Source organism: Pseudophryne corroboree, chromosome 7, assembly GCF_028390025.1.
Source record: "Pseudophryne corroboree isolate aPseCor3 chromosome 7, aPseCor3.hap2, whole genome shotgun sequence".
NCBI classification, from domain to species: domain Eukaryota; kingdom Metazoa; phylum Chordata; class Amphibia; order Anura; family Myobatrachidae; genus Pseudophryne; species Pseudophryne corroboree.
This window is the reverse complement of record NC_086450.1, coordinates 24138466-24152318: the sequence shown is the minus strand read 5'-3', so window position 1 is coordinate 24152318 and position 13853 is coordinate 24138466. Positions and strand designations below refer to the sequence as shown.

Sequence of the window (13853 nt, the reverse complement as noted above, 5' to 3'; positions counted from 1 at the left end):
AGTTAGGAATTTATCTAATCCGTTTTTAAACTTATCGACCACCATTACTACCATCTCTGGCAGAGAATTCCAAAACCTTACTGCCCTTACTGTAAAGAACCCTTTCCTTCGTATGGTATTAAACTTCCTTTCTTCTAGTCTGAGAGAGTGTCCGCGTGTCCTGAGCAAGGATTTTTTATTAAACAACAGCTGCTTTACGTTACCTATAATGATGGCTATAGGGGGGTAATTCAGACCTGATCGCAGTTTTTTTCAGTCCTGCGTTCGCACAGTCGCCGCCCACCGGGGAGTGTATTTTAGCTGTGCAAGTATGCGATCGCATGTGCAGCCAAGCGGTACAAAAAAACTTTGTGCAATTTCTGAGTTGCCCTGAACTTACTCAGCCGCTGCGATCACTTCAGCCTGTCCGGGGCCGGAATTGACGTCAGACACCCACCCTGCAAACGCTTGGACACCCCTGCGTTTTTCCAACCACTCCCAGAAAACGGTCAGTTGCCACCCACAAGAGCCTTCTTCCTGTCAATCTCCTTGCGATCGGCTGTGTGAATAGATTCTTCGTAAAACACATCGCACAGCAACGTTCCGCTTTGTACCTGTGCGACGCGCCTGCGCATTGCGGTGCATACGCATGCGCAGTTCTGACCTGATTGTAGCACTGCAAAAAAACACTAGCGAACGATCAGGTCTGAATTACCCCCATAGTTACTCCAAACCACACAAAAGGGTTACTTACTATCATTACTCACTGGTCTTGGTGACTGTATAAGATAATGGTGAATGCTGGAGAAGGTTCCTAAAACTTTCACTGATGAAGACCCCTCTACCCGCCGATGACTGAAATCATCCCATGGAGGTCTCTTATATAGAGAAAGTGTTGTTGTCACCAGCCAGCACCTTACCTCTGCTTTGTATAGTTTTGCATTTGAAGTCATATTCATCTTGAAGGTCCTCAAGGTTTTTAACATCCTGTTCCACCTCCTACGACAAATTTTCACATTTTTAAGCAGCGTTACACAGACATACAGAATACATTAATCACTGCTTCAGTACAACGGTTACACAGTACAAAATAAAATAAGAATTTACTTACCGATAATTCTATTTCTCGTAGTCCGTAGTGGATGCTGGGAACTCCGTAAGGACCATGGGGAATAGCGGCTCCGCAGGAGACTGGGCACAAAAGAAAAGCTTTAGGACTACCTGGTGTGCACTGGCTCCTCCCCCTATGACCCTCCTCCAAGCCTCAGTTAGGATACTGTGCCCGGACGAGCGTACACAATAAGGAAGGATTTATGAATCCCGGGTAAGACTCATACCAGCCACACCAATCACACCGTACAACTTGTGATCTGAACCCAGTTAACAGCATGATAACAGAGCAGCCTCTGGATAGATGGCTCACAACAACAATAACCCGATTTGTTAACAATAACTATGTACAAGTATTGCAGATAATCCACACTTGGGATGGGCGCCCAGCATCCACTACGGACTACGAGAAATAGAATTATCGGTAAGTAAATTCTTATTTTCTCTGACGTCCTAGTAAATGCTGGGAACTCCGTAAGGACCATGGGGATTATACCAAAGCTCCCAAACGGGCGGGAGAGTGCGGATGACTCTGCAGCACAGAATGAGAGAACTCAAGGTCCTCCTCAGCCAGGGTATCAAATTTGTAGAATTTAGCAAACATGTTTGCCCCTGACCAAGTAGCTGCTCGGCAAAGTTGTAAAGCCGAGACCCCTCGGGCAGCCGCCCAAGATGAGCCCACCTTCCTCGTGGAATGGGCTTTTACAGATTTTGGCTGTGGCAGGCCTGCCACCGAATGTGCAAGCTGAATTGTACTACAAATCCAGCGAGCAATAGTCTGCTTAGAAGCAGGAGCACCCAGCTTGTTGGGTGCGTACAGGATAAACAGCGAGTCAGATTTTCTGACTCCAGCCGTCCTGGAAACATATATTTTCAGGGCCCTGACTACGTCCAGCAACTTGGAGTCCTCCAAGTCCCTAGTAGCCGCAGGTACCACAATAGGCTGGTTCAGGTGAAACGCTGAAACCACCTTAGGGAGAAATTGAGGACGAGTCCTCAATTCTGCCCTGTCCGTATGAAAAATCAGGTAAGGGCTTTTACAGGATAAAGCCGCCAAATCTGACACACGCCTGGCCGAAGCCAGGGCCAACAGCATGACCACTTTCCATGTGAGATATTTTAAGTCCACAGTGTTGAGTGGTTCAAACCAATGTGATTTTAGGAAACCCAAAACAACATTCAGATCCCAGGGTGCCACTGGAGGCACAAAAGGAGGCTGTATATGTAGCACTCCCTTAACAAACGTCTGGACTTCAGGCACTGAAGCCAGTTCTCTTTGAAAGAAAATCGACAGGGCCGAAATCTGGACCTTAATGGATCCTAATTTTAGGCCCATAGACACTCCTGCTTGCAGGAAATGCAGGAATCGACCCAGTTGAAATTCCTCCGTCGGGGCCTTTTTGGCCTCGCACCACGCAACATATTTCCGCCAGATGCGGTGATAATGCTTTGCGGTTACATCCTTTCTGCTTTTATCAAAGTAGGGATGACTTCGTCTGGAATGCCTTTTTCGTTTAGGATCCGGCGTTCAACCGCCATGCCGTCAAACGCAGCCGCGGTAAGTCTTGGAACAGACAGGGTCCCTGCTGGAGCAGGTCCCTTCTCAGAGGTAAAGGCCACGGGTCCTCTGTGAGCATTTCTTGAAGTTCCGGGTACCAAGTCCTTCTTGGCCAATCCGGAGCAACGAGAATAGTTCTTACTCCTCCCCGCCGTATAATTCTCAGCACCTTGGGTATGAGAGGCAGAGGAGGGAACACATACACTGACTGGTACACCCACGGTGTTACCAGAGCGTCCACAGCTATTGCTTGAGGGTCCCTTGACCTGGCGCAATACCTGTCCAGTTTTTTGTTGAGGCGGGACGCCATCATGTCCACCTTTGGTTTTTCCCAACGGTTTACAATCATGTGGAAGACTTCTGGGTGAAGTCCCCACTCTCCCGGGTGGAGGTCGTGCCTGCTGAGGAAGTCTGCTTCCCAGTTGTCCACTCCCGGAATGAACACTGCTGACAGTGCTATCACATGAATTTCCGCCCAGCGAAGAATCCTTGCAGCTTCTGCCATTGCCCTCCTGTTTCTTGTGCCGCCCTGTCTGTTTACGTGGGCGACTGCCGTGATGTTGTCCGACTGGATCAGCACCGGCTGACCTTGAAGCAGAGGCCTTGCTTGGCTTAGAGCATTGTAAATGGCCCTTAGCTCCAGGATATTTATGTGAAGTGATGTCTCCAGGCTTGACCACAAGCCCTGGAAATTTTTTCCCTGTGTGACTGCTCCCCAGCCTCGCAGGCTGGCATCTGTGGTCACCAGGACCCAGTCCTGAATGCCGAATCTGCGGCCCTCTAGAAGATGAGCACTCTGCAACCACCACAGGAGAGACACCCTTGTCCTTGGGGACAGGGTTATCCGCTGATGCATCTGAAGATGCGATCCGGACCATTTGTCCAGCAGGTCCCACTGGAATGTTCTTGCGTGGAATCTGCCGAATGGGATTGCTTCGTAGGAAGCCACCATTTTTCCCAGGACCCTTGTGCATTGATGCACTGATACTTGGCCTGGTTTTAAGAGGTTTCTGACTAGCTCGGATAACTCCCTGGCTTTCTCTTCTGGGAGAAACACCTTTTTCTGGACCGTGTCCAGGATCATCCCTAGGAATAGAAGACGTGTCGTCGGGATCAGCTGCGATTTTGGGATATAGAGAATCCAACCGTGCTGCCGCAGCACTACTTGAGATAGTGCTACTCCGACTACCAACTGTTCCCTGGATCTTGCCCTTATCAGGAGATCGTCCAAGTAAGGGATAATTAAAACTCCTTTCCTTCGAAGAAGTATCATCATTCCGGTCATTACTTTGGTAAAGACCCGGGGTGCCGTGGACAATCCAAACGGCAGCGTCTGAAACTGATAGTGGCAGTTCTGTACCACAAACCTGAGGTACCCTTGGTGAGAAGGGTAAATTGGGACATGGAGGTAAGCATCCTTGATGTCCAGAGACACCATATAATCCCCTTCTTCCAGGTTCGCGATCACCGCTCTGAGTGATTCCATCTTGAATTTGAACCTCTGTATGTAAGTGTTCAAAGATTTTAGATTTAAAATAGGTCTCACCGAGCCGTCCGGCTTCGGTACCACAAACAGCGTGGAATAATACCCCTTTCCCTGTTGCAGGAGGGGTACCTTGATTATCACCTGCTGGGAATACAGCTTGTGAATGGCTTCCAATACCGCCTCCCTGTCGGAGGGAGACGTCGGTAAGGCAGACTTTAGGAAACGGCGAGGGGGAGACGTCTCGAATTCCAATTTGTACCCCTGAGATACTACCTGAAGGATCCAGGGGTCCACTTGTGAGTGAGCCCACTGTGCGCTGAAATTCTTGAGACGGGCCCCCACCGTGCCTGAGTCCGCCTGTAGAGCCCCAGCGTCATGCTGAGGACTTGGCAGAAGCGGGAGAGGACTTCTGTTCCTGGGAACCGGCTGTTTGCTGCAGCCTTTTTCCTCTCCCTCTGCCCCGGGGCAGAAATGAGGAGCCTTTTGCCCGCTTGCCCTTATGGGGCCGAAAGGACTGCGCCTGATAATACGGCGTCTTCTTATGTTGAGAGGCTACCTGGGGTAAAAATGTGGATTTCCCAGCGGTTGCCGTGGACACCAGGTCTGATAGACCTACCCCAAATAACTCCTCCCCTTTATAAGGCAATACTTCCATATGCCTTTTGGAATCAGCATCACCTGACCACTGCTGCGTCCATAACCCTCTTCTGGCGGATATGGACAGCGCACTTACTCTTGATGCCAGTCGGCAAATATCCCTCTGTGCATCACGCATATATAAAAATGCATCTTTTAAATGCTCTATAGTCAGTAATATACTGTCCCTATCCAGGGTATCAATATTTTCAGTCAGGGAATCCGACCAAGCCACCCCAGCACTGCACATCCAGGCTGAGGCGATTGCTGGTCGCAGTATAACACCCGTGTGAGTGTATATACATTTTAGGATATTCTCCTGCTTTCTGTCAGCAGGTTCCTTAAGGGCGGCCGTATCAGGAGACGGCAGTGCCACCTGTTTAGACAAGCGTGTGAGCGCTTTGTCCACCCTAGGGGGTGTTTCCCAACGTGCCCTTTCCTCTGGCGGGAAAGGGTATGATGCCAATAACCTTTTAGGAATTATCAGTTTTTTATCGGGAGAAACCCACGCTTCATCACACACTTCATATAATTCCTCAGATGCAGGAAAAACTACAGGTAGTTTTCTTTTTCATTCACTAGGGGTCACTGGAGTACTCTTGGGATATGGACGGCTTAGCAGAAACAAAGGCACTGAATATTTAAATTTAGAACTCTCCACCCCTCCATATCCGAGAGTACCTCAGTGTACGACCTCAGTGTTTTTTCCGTGCTCACAGCAATAACAAGGCTTGTGGGAACTTCCCACACTTGGTGGAAGTTTTTATAAATTTTTCATTTTTACTTTTTACTTTTTACACTTAGCACTTCCCTTCCCAGTTTCTGAAAAACATGGGTCCGGGATAGTGCCGCTGCACGGGCAGCGCATGGCGTGTCGGTCCTCACAAAGAGCACCCTCACAGCCACAGGCAGCCCACTGCTCCTGCAACAGCTGGACGGAGCTTACAAATAGAAGCTCCGTCGCAGCCATGAAGGAGTGATTAGATGGCAGAAGAGCTGGACGGAGCTTACAGAAAGAAGCCCCGTCACAGCCATGAAGAAGTGATCAAACAGCTGGACGGAGCTTACAGATAGAAGCCCCGTCGCAGCTATGACCGGAGAGCTCTGAGCTTAGAAGCCCGTCGCAGACCTCCTACAAAAGGTATGCTGGGGAAACAGGGCGGTCAGCGCAGGCTGCCGCCCCACTGTGTGGGGTCCGTTGGGTGCGCCTGCTCACTACCGCTCACTGCCACTTAGCCCAGCCGCTCCGTCCAGCGCTCCGTCTGCCGCCAGGCGCTCCGTCAGCGCTGTATGGAAAGTGCAGCGCCCAGAGGGGGAGACCCGCCGCAGCTCGGCTAGCGACAGCTACGCGCCCCGGCCAGCCGCCCTCCGCTACTTTGAATGTGTCTCTCGCCTCCCTGCAATGAGCTTCCCGGCTCACCGCTAACACAGAGCTACAGGGAGTACAGAGAGGGGGGGGGGACCTGGCTGATTACAGCGCGGCTGCAAGGGGAAATAGCAGGCTGCCATATCTATAGGAATGTTAAAACAAAATTAACTGCAGGCAGTGTTTATATTAACTGGATTGTGACCTGCCTGTGATTATGCAGGGTATAATAGGCTATTGAGCCTATATTAACACTGAAGGCATGTATTGTAACATGCATGTGTTTATTACTGTTTACTAGACAGTGATTATCACTGTATAATAGGCTATGGAGCCTATATTAACACTGCAGCAGGTATTGTAACCTGTCCTGTGATTTTCAGTGTAAGCATGGCATGGGGGCCATTTTAATCATGTTTCCTGTTTCTTCCAGTTTGTAATTCCAGAACATTCCTGCCATACATCTCTACTCCACACGGAGGCGCAGGGGTGTTAGTGGGAATTTTGGTTCAGGTTTCACATAGGCTAGCCATGTGAACTGTATTTCGACATAAATATATATATATATATATATATATATATATATATATATATATATATTACACACCTTAAGTAAAGACTTTACTGGGTTGTGCAAGTGTCTGGCCTTTGGCTATTGTGTTGTCTGTGTGTATAAGGAGTAAGGCTCCAACACAGACTAAAAACAAGGTTTACTACAATGTCTGTACATAAATCTACCACAGATTCAGTTGCGTTGTAGGTTTCCACTCCGGAAGCCGGTTCATTCCCAGATCCTATGTTAAGCATTGGCAATTCAAATTGACTCCGTTCGACAGGAGTGGTAAGATCGGAGTCTCGGAAGTTACTCCGCCAGCTCTAACGGAGGAGTCTCAGACTTTCCAAAGGTCAAATTTCCCTTTGGGTACCAGGGTGTTAATTTAACTGGTCTTATCATTTAATGCAGTCTGACAAATTCTATGTCAAACCTCACAGCGATAACTACGAGTGAGGAGGGCACATTAGACCAGCAGTCAGATAGTGTGGGGTTTGGGCAACCATACATTGCTAATGACCAGTGAGTCAATGTCTCAATTTTACAGAGACTAAGGAGACTCTAACGTCTAATCCGTCGAATTTAATAAACGACAGATCTTCAATGAGTTTCTTATTTAGAATATCTGACTAAGATTTAAGTCTATTTACCCGTTTCCACATCTAAATGGGAGAATCCGCCATTGGTGAATTCGTCTGTGTCAAACATTATAAATACCCAAGATACATTTGGGTCACTAGGGCGCTCTGTGTATGGAAACAATGACGATCACGTTAGACTTATCGTTAATAAGAAGCTGCTGAGTATCTCTGTAAAGCTTCTGCTGACGCCTGTTACCTCAATTCTCGCTTTTTATCGTCGCTAGTTTCAGCACGACAAGGCCAGAAGTTGTTTGGTACTAAATTTGTTATTCAGGCTAAGGCGGGGGTAAAGTCTAGCCATTGCCTCCTCCGGTATCAAAACGGAAATACTTTGGTCCGGCGTTTAAAGTCTTTAGACTTCAGTCTTTTCAAGGCTGTGGTACAAAAACAGTCGCGCCTTGTAACGCCAGGGCGCTAAAGTCAACAAGCCAGTGGCTTGACGGCCTCTTAGGCCATCTCGAATTTCCAATTGTGGGAGCGCGCCTTTACACGTTACATTTGCCGGGTTTCCAGACATCCACTCATGGATGTATCCGCTATTTAAAGGTTAAAAGACAAGACTGCCTATGTCGGACGAAATTAGGCGTTTTGGCAGGTTGCCATTCAGTCTCTGCTGGTTTCAGCTGTTTTTATTTCCAGGCCTGGTACACCAACAGAGTCAGGGTTATTATTCCCGTCTGTTTGTGGTACAGAAGCCGGAGGGCTCCGTCGCAGTCTCAATCAGCAAGTCACTTACTACAGTTTGAAAATGGATTTCTGCGGTTAGTATTTGCATATTTGGAGCCACAAGATTGCATGATTGCGCTAGATCTCCAGGATGCGTACTTACACATTCCGGTTTGGTCACCTCATCAGAGGTTCTTGCGTTTTGCAATACGCCACAACCATTAACCGTTTCAGGCTCTACCGTTTGGCCTCTTGTCAGCGCCTCGGGTATTCACCAAAGTGATGTGTGTGATGTTAGCTCATCTCAGAGCCCTGGCAGTGACAATCGTTCCATACTTAGACGATCTGCTCATAAGAGCTCTGTCTCAACAGAGGTTCCTCTTACTTGCGCTACTAACGTACACCACGGTTGCAGTGTCAAGTTCAAAAACAATCGCATCTAATTCCGTCTCAACGACTTCAATTCCTAGGTATGATTCCAGATACGGTAAATCAAAGAATTTACCTACTACACCAGAAAGAACAGATTATACCATCTAGTACAATTAGTGCAAAAGCCACGCACACTAGCGATACATTGGTGTATTCGCCTATTAGGAACAATTATGTGTTTTCGAAGCGCTTTAGTTTGCCGGGTTTCACTCGCGTTTCCCACAGGGGGGCGAGGGTGTCTATACTCTGGGCGAGAGTCTCAGAGGTTGAGGAGTTGTAGTTAAAAAGGTCAGCGACAGGGGTTCTAAAACGGATCACGACAGATTGCGGTCTATAAATGTCCTGGAACTCCGTGCAATTTACAATGCACTACATGCTTCGCTTTCAGTCTGTCCAAGTGCAGTCAGACAACGCAACGGGAGTTGCATACACAACATCCAGGGAGGACCGAGAAGCCGCATGGCAATGCGGGAGGTAGCTCGAATCCTCAATTGCCCAGAATACCACAAGGTGATATTGTCGACGGGGTTCATTCCGGGAGTGGACATCTGTTAGACAGATGATCTTAGCCGTCGGGATTTTCATCCAGAAAACTGGGCATTAAATCCAGAGGTGGTTCACATGTGGATCCACAGGTGGGGTTACCTTCAGATGTACATGATGGCATCTCGCCACAATTACAAACGCTCAGTATGTGTACAGAACGACAGATCACAAGGGCAGTGGCGGTGGAGGCTCTCACATTCGCGTGGTCGTACTTCCTCGTGTATCTGGGTCCACCGTTTTCCGCTGCTCTAACGGATCATAAGACAGTTCGTCACAGTCATACTAGTGATATCTCATGGGTTTCGGAGAGCTTGCTTCTCGAATCTCCAAGGAATACTCGCACACGATCCTTGCCTGCTCATACTACGTCCAACCTGTTACAACAGAAACCGTTCTTTTACCCCTATTTACCTATGTACCGCGGCTGCGGTGGACGGGGTGGTTGTTGAGACCGCCCTCTTAAGAAGAGAGAGAGGGCATTACAGTATCGGTTATACCAACCATGTTACGAGCTAGGAAGCCGGTTACGGCAGCTCATTATTACAGAATTTGGTGTGCCTATATAGGTTGGTGTGAAGCTCGGAAGTTTCCGACATCATCTTTCAAGTTACCCGTATTCTGTTATTTTACAGACGGGGTGGGATGGAGAACTGCGTTTATCTACACTGAGGGTGCAGGTATCTGTGTTGTCAATTTATTTTCAAAGACGTTTGACTCTATTGCGTCGGTACACACCTTTCTACAAGGTGTCATCAGAGTGCAGCCTCCATTTATCCCACCTACAGAGCCATGCGACTTGAAGCTGGGTTCAGATTTCTTACAGTTTTCATATTTTGAACCCTTACAACAAATGGGGATTAAGTTTCTCACTTGGAAAACGTTTTTTCTTCTAGCCTTAGCTTCGGCAAGGGGTTTGTTTTCAAATTTGGGTGCCTTGTATTCCAAGCCACCGTATTTGGGTTTCCTCATGACAGAGCGGAACTTCGGACGAATTCCGATTTCTTATTTTTCACATCAATAAACCAATAGTGTTTCCTGTGTTGACAGCACATTCTAGAATTCTGAATGTGGTACTCGCATTACGCGTTTATATGTCCCGAACGTCTACAGTTCGTAATACGGATACGTTGTTTGTTCTCTATGATGCTGCCAACTGGGGTTAGCCAGTTTCTCAGCAGACATTATCCAGTTGGATAAAACTGACTACACGTCAGGCTTACCTTAAGGCTAAGTTACAGTCGCCTACGTCAGTAATAGCTCATCCCACAGGTTCTGTGGGAATGTCATGACCAGCTGGTCGTGGAGCTTCTACGACGCGGCTACATAGTCTTCAGTGCACACGTTTGTGCGCGTTTACAAGTTTTGAAACGTTTGCGGCATCAGCATCTAGCTTTGGCCGCCTACTGTTACAGGTGTCAAACAGCTCTCCCGCCCACGAGGGAAGCTTTGGTACGTCCCAAGAGTACTCCAGTGACCCCTAGTGGATGAAAAAGAAAATAGGATTTTGGTACTTACCAGGTAAATCCTTTTCTTTGAATCCATAGGGGGCACTGGACGCCCACCCAGAGCAGTTTTACCTGGGTTGTATTAAGCTCAGAGGAGCTTATGGTACCACATTTTCACCGATTGGTTCAAATTATAAAGGTCTATCGGTTATGGTGTCAACTGTTTAGTTGACAGTAACGTTATGTGTCAACTTTGTTGTTGTCCGTTATGTTATAGGAATTCTCCATTGTCAACCTCTCTATAGTTCCTGTTCGCTCAGTAAAAAACACTGAGGTCGTACACTGAGGTACTCTGGGATATGGAGGGGTGGAGAGTTCTAAATTTAAATATTCAGTGCCTTTGTTTCTGCTAAGCCGTCCATATCCCAAGAGTACTCCAGTGCCCCCTATGGATTCAAAGAAAAGGATTTACCTGGTAAGTACCAAAATCCTATTTTTTCTCACCAAACATAATACCCCTTTTTAACGGTACTTGTACTATCAGAAATGTGTAAAACATTTTTCATTGCCTCAATCATGTAACGTGTGGCCCTACTGGAAGTCACATTCGTCTCTTCATCGTCGACACTGGAGTCAGTATCCGTGTCGGCGTCTGTATCTGCCATCTGTGATAGCGGGCGTTTAAGCGCCCCTGATGGTCTTTGAGACGCCTGGACAGGCACAAGCTGAGTAGCCGGCTGTCCCATGTCATCAAACTGCTTTTGTAAAGAGCTGACACTGTCACGTAATTCCTTCCATAAGCCCATCCACTCAGGTGTCGACCCCCTAGGGGGTGACATCTCCACTACAGGCAATTGCTCCGCCTCCACATCATGTTCCTCCTCATACATGTCGACACAGCCGTACCGACACACAGCACACACACAGGGAATGCTCTGATAGAGGACAGGACCCCACTAGCCCTTTGGGGAGACAGAGGGAGAGTATGCCAGCACACACCAGAGCGCTATATATATATATATACCGGGATAACACTATACAGAGTGTTTTTCCCCTTATAGCTGCTGTTTATATTATACTGCGCCTAATTAGTGCCCCCCTCTCTTGTTTTACCCTTTTCTGTAGTGCAGGGGAGAGTCAGGGAGACGTCCTTCCAGCGGAGCTGTGAGGGAAAATGGCGCCAGTGTGCTGAGGAGATAGGCTCCGCCCCCTTCTCGGCGGACTTTTCTCCCGCTTTTTTCTGGAATCTGGCAGGGGTTAATATACATCCATATAGCCCTGGGGGTTATATGTGATGTATTTTTGCCAGCCAAGGTGTTTATATTGCTGCTCAGGGCGCCCCCCCCCCCCCCCCAGCGCCCTGCACCCATCAGTGACCGGAGTGTGTGGTGTGCATGAGGAGCAATGGGCCACAGCTGCAGTGCTGTGCGCTACCTTGATGAAGACTGATGTCTTCTGCCGCCGATTTTCCGGACCTCTTCTTGCTTCTGGCTTTGTAAGGGGGACGGCGGCGCGGCTCTGGGACCGGACTCCGAGGCTGGGCCTGTGTTCGGTCCCTCTGGAGCTAATGGTGTCCAGTAGCCTAAGAAGCCCAAGCTGGCTGCAAGCAGGCAGGTTCGCTTCTTCTCCCCTTAGTCCCTCGATGCAGTGAGCCTGTTGCCAGCAGGTCTCACTGAAAATAAAAAACCTAAAACTAACTTTTTCTAAGAAGCTCAGGAGAGCCCCCTAGATTGCACCCAGCTCGGTCGGGCACAAAAATCTAACTGAGGCTTGGAGGAGGGTCATAGGGGGAGGAGCCAGTGCACACCAGGTAGTCCTAAAGCTTTTCTTTTGTGCCCAGTCTCCAGCGGAGCCGCTATTCCCCATGGTCCTTACAGAGTTCCCAGCATCCACTAGGACGTCAGAGAAATAATAATAATTAAAAAATGAATAGAACGGTTACATGGCAGATTTTGCAACTTCTCCTGAAGAAGGGCAATTGCCAGCAGAGGTGACTGCCCCAAGAACTGTCGGAGGCTTGATACATCGCCCCCACCATATCAGGGATACCTCTGCTGTGCCTGTGTTCAAGGTTCAGTTATTAAAAACATAGCTAATGCACTTTATGTTCTACGTATCAGAAACTTACGAGAGCTCTGTTCTTGATGTCGGTCACTTTCTTCTCCAGCTCTCTGTGCTTGTCCACCATTACTGTTGTCTGCGTGCTGCCCATCTGGTTCTGCAAGGGAGGAACATGACCATTTAGCTCCTATACCAGTCCATACATCGGGTGCATGAAGGACAGTCCTAGGATAGGATAGCTACTGTGGCAGTATTTCCATGCTGTGACAAGAAGAGGCCACAAGTTTGCCTCAGAACATGGGGCCTAATTCAGAATTGATCGTAGCCGTGCACTCAGACATGTTGGGGGGGGGGGGGGGGGGGGGGGGGGTTGCCTCAGCGTGACCCTGCATGGTCCGGGCACGCCTGCGTTGCCCAGACCTTGCCCCTAAAACGGCCCGCCCCCTCCCGCCCAGCAACCGATTGACAGGCAGAGGCGATCGCAGGGCTGAGATGGCCGTCGGCTATCTGGCATGTGTCGGCGCACTGTGGTGCCGGCGCATGCGCAGTTCAGACTTGATCGGCTGCTGTGCGAAAACGCACAGCAGAGATCAGGTCTGAATAAGGCCCATTGTAAGTTAGTGGAGTACAACAGATAGCCCAGGGGCCCCATTGGGCTCAGAAATGTTGTACATGGGGCCCCCTCATTCACCTGTTCCTAGCCGTTCCAGTACCACAGAATAAGCACCGTACAGTCACTGCACAATGTAACCGGTCCCAGCTGTCCCTTCTTTGCCCTATCACGTTATACTTACCCCAGTGGTGGCTCCAGAGGTGCAGTCCAAAGTGCAAACAGGGGAGCCACACCAACTGCCAGTGTCATTTTGGGATGACAGTTGGTGCAGATCCCCTATTTGAATTTTGGACTGTGCTGCACCCCCACCTCTTGAGCCGCCACTACCCATATCCCAGTCCTTTTCTCCGGGTGGTCTGTCCCGCCTCTATGGTGCGCAAACGTGATGACATCATTCTATCACCCATCAGTGTTACATGTGTCCAATGTAAGCCTAGCGCCTACGCCCGTGGTGAAGAACTGCGCGCATCTTTGCAACCTTTGCAACTTCACGTAGGCACACGACTGTGTATTATTTACTGGACACATTTTACATGTAAGACTTTGGAGGCCACTGCAGACAATCTCAGCAACTCCTGACGCACAGATGCCGGCAGATCCCTAGATTTGTAACCTTAGCGCACAGCCCAGTTCATATGCGGATTAGTCATCTGGGTAAAAGGGAGAAAACAGTATATTCTACACTAAGAAAAACATAACCAAGCATTAAAGTAAACGCATAGGGTTATTATAGTGTGAAATTCTTATAATGTCCGAGTGAC

General features: G+C 48.6%; 1 protein-coding gene across 2 annotated transcripts in view; it reads right to left on the bottom strand.

Annotated features, from left to right (window-relative positions):
• The window catches only part of STAT1 (signal transducer and activator of transcription 1), a 153325-nt gene that overhangs the window by 116569 nt on the left and 22903 nt on the right, over positions 1 to 13853 (bottom strand). For both annotated transcript variants that reach the window (XM_063932754.1, XM_063932755.1), the window contains exons 5-6: positions 12547 to 12636; positions 900 to 978 (exon numbers count right to left, since the gene is read on the bottom strand). In XM_063932754.1, coding sequence (XP_063788824.1) covers positions 900 to 978; positions 12547 to 12636 — 169 coding nt within the window. The remainder of the gene's footprint in view (positions 1 to 899; positions 979 to 12546; positions 12637 to 13853) is intronic.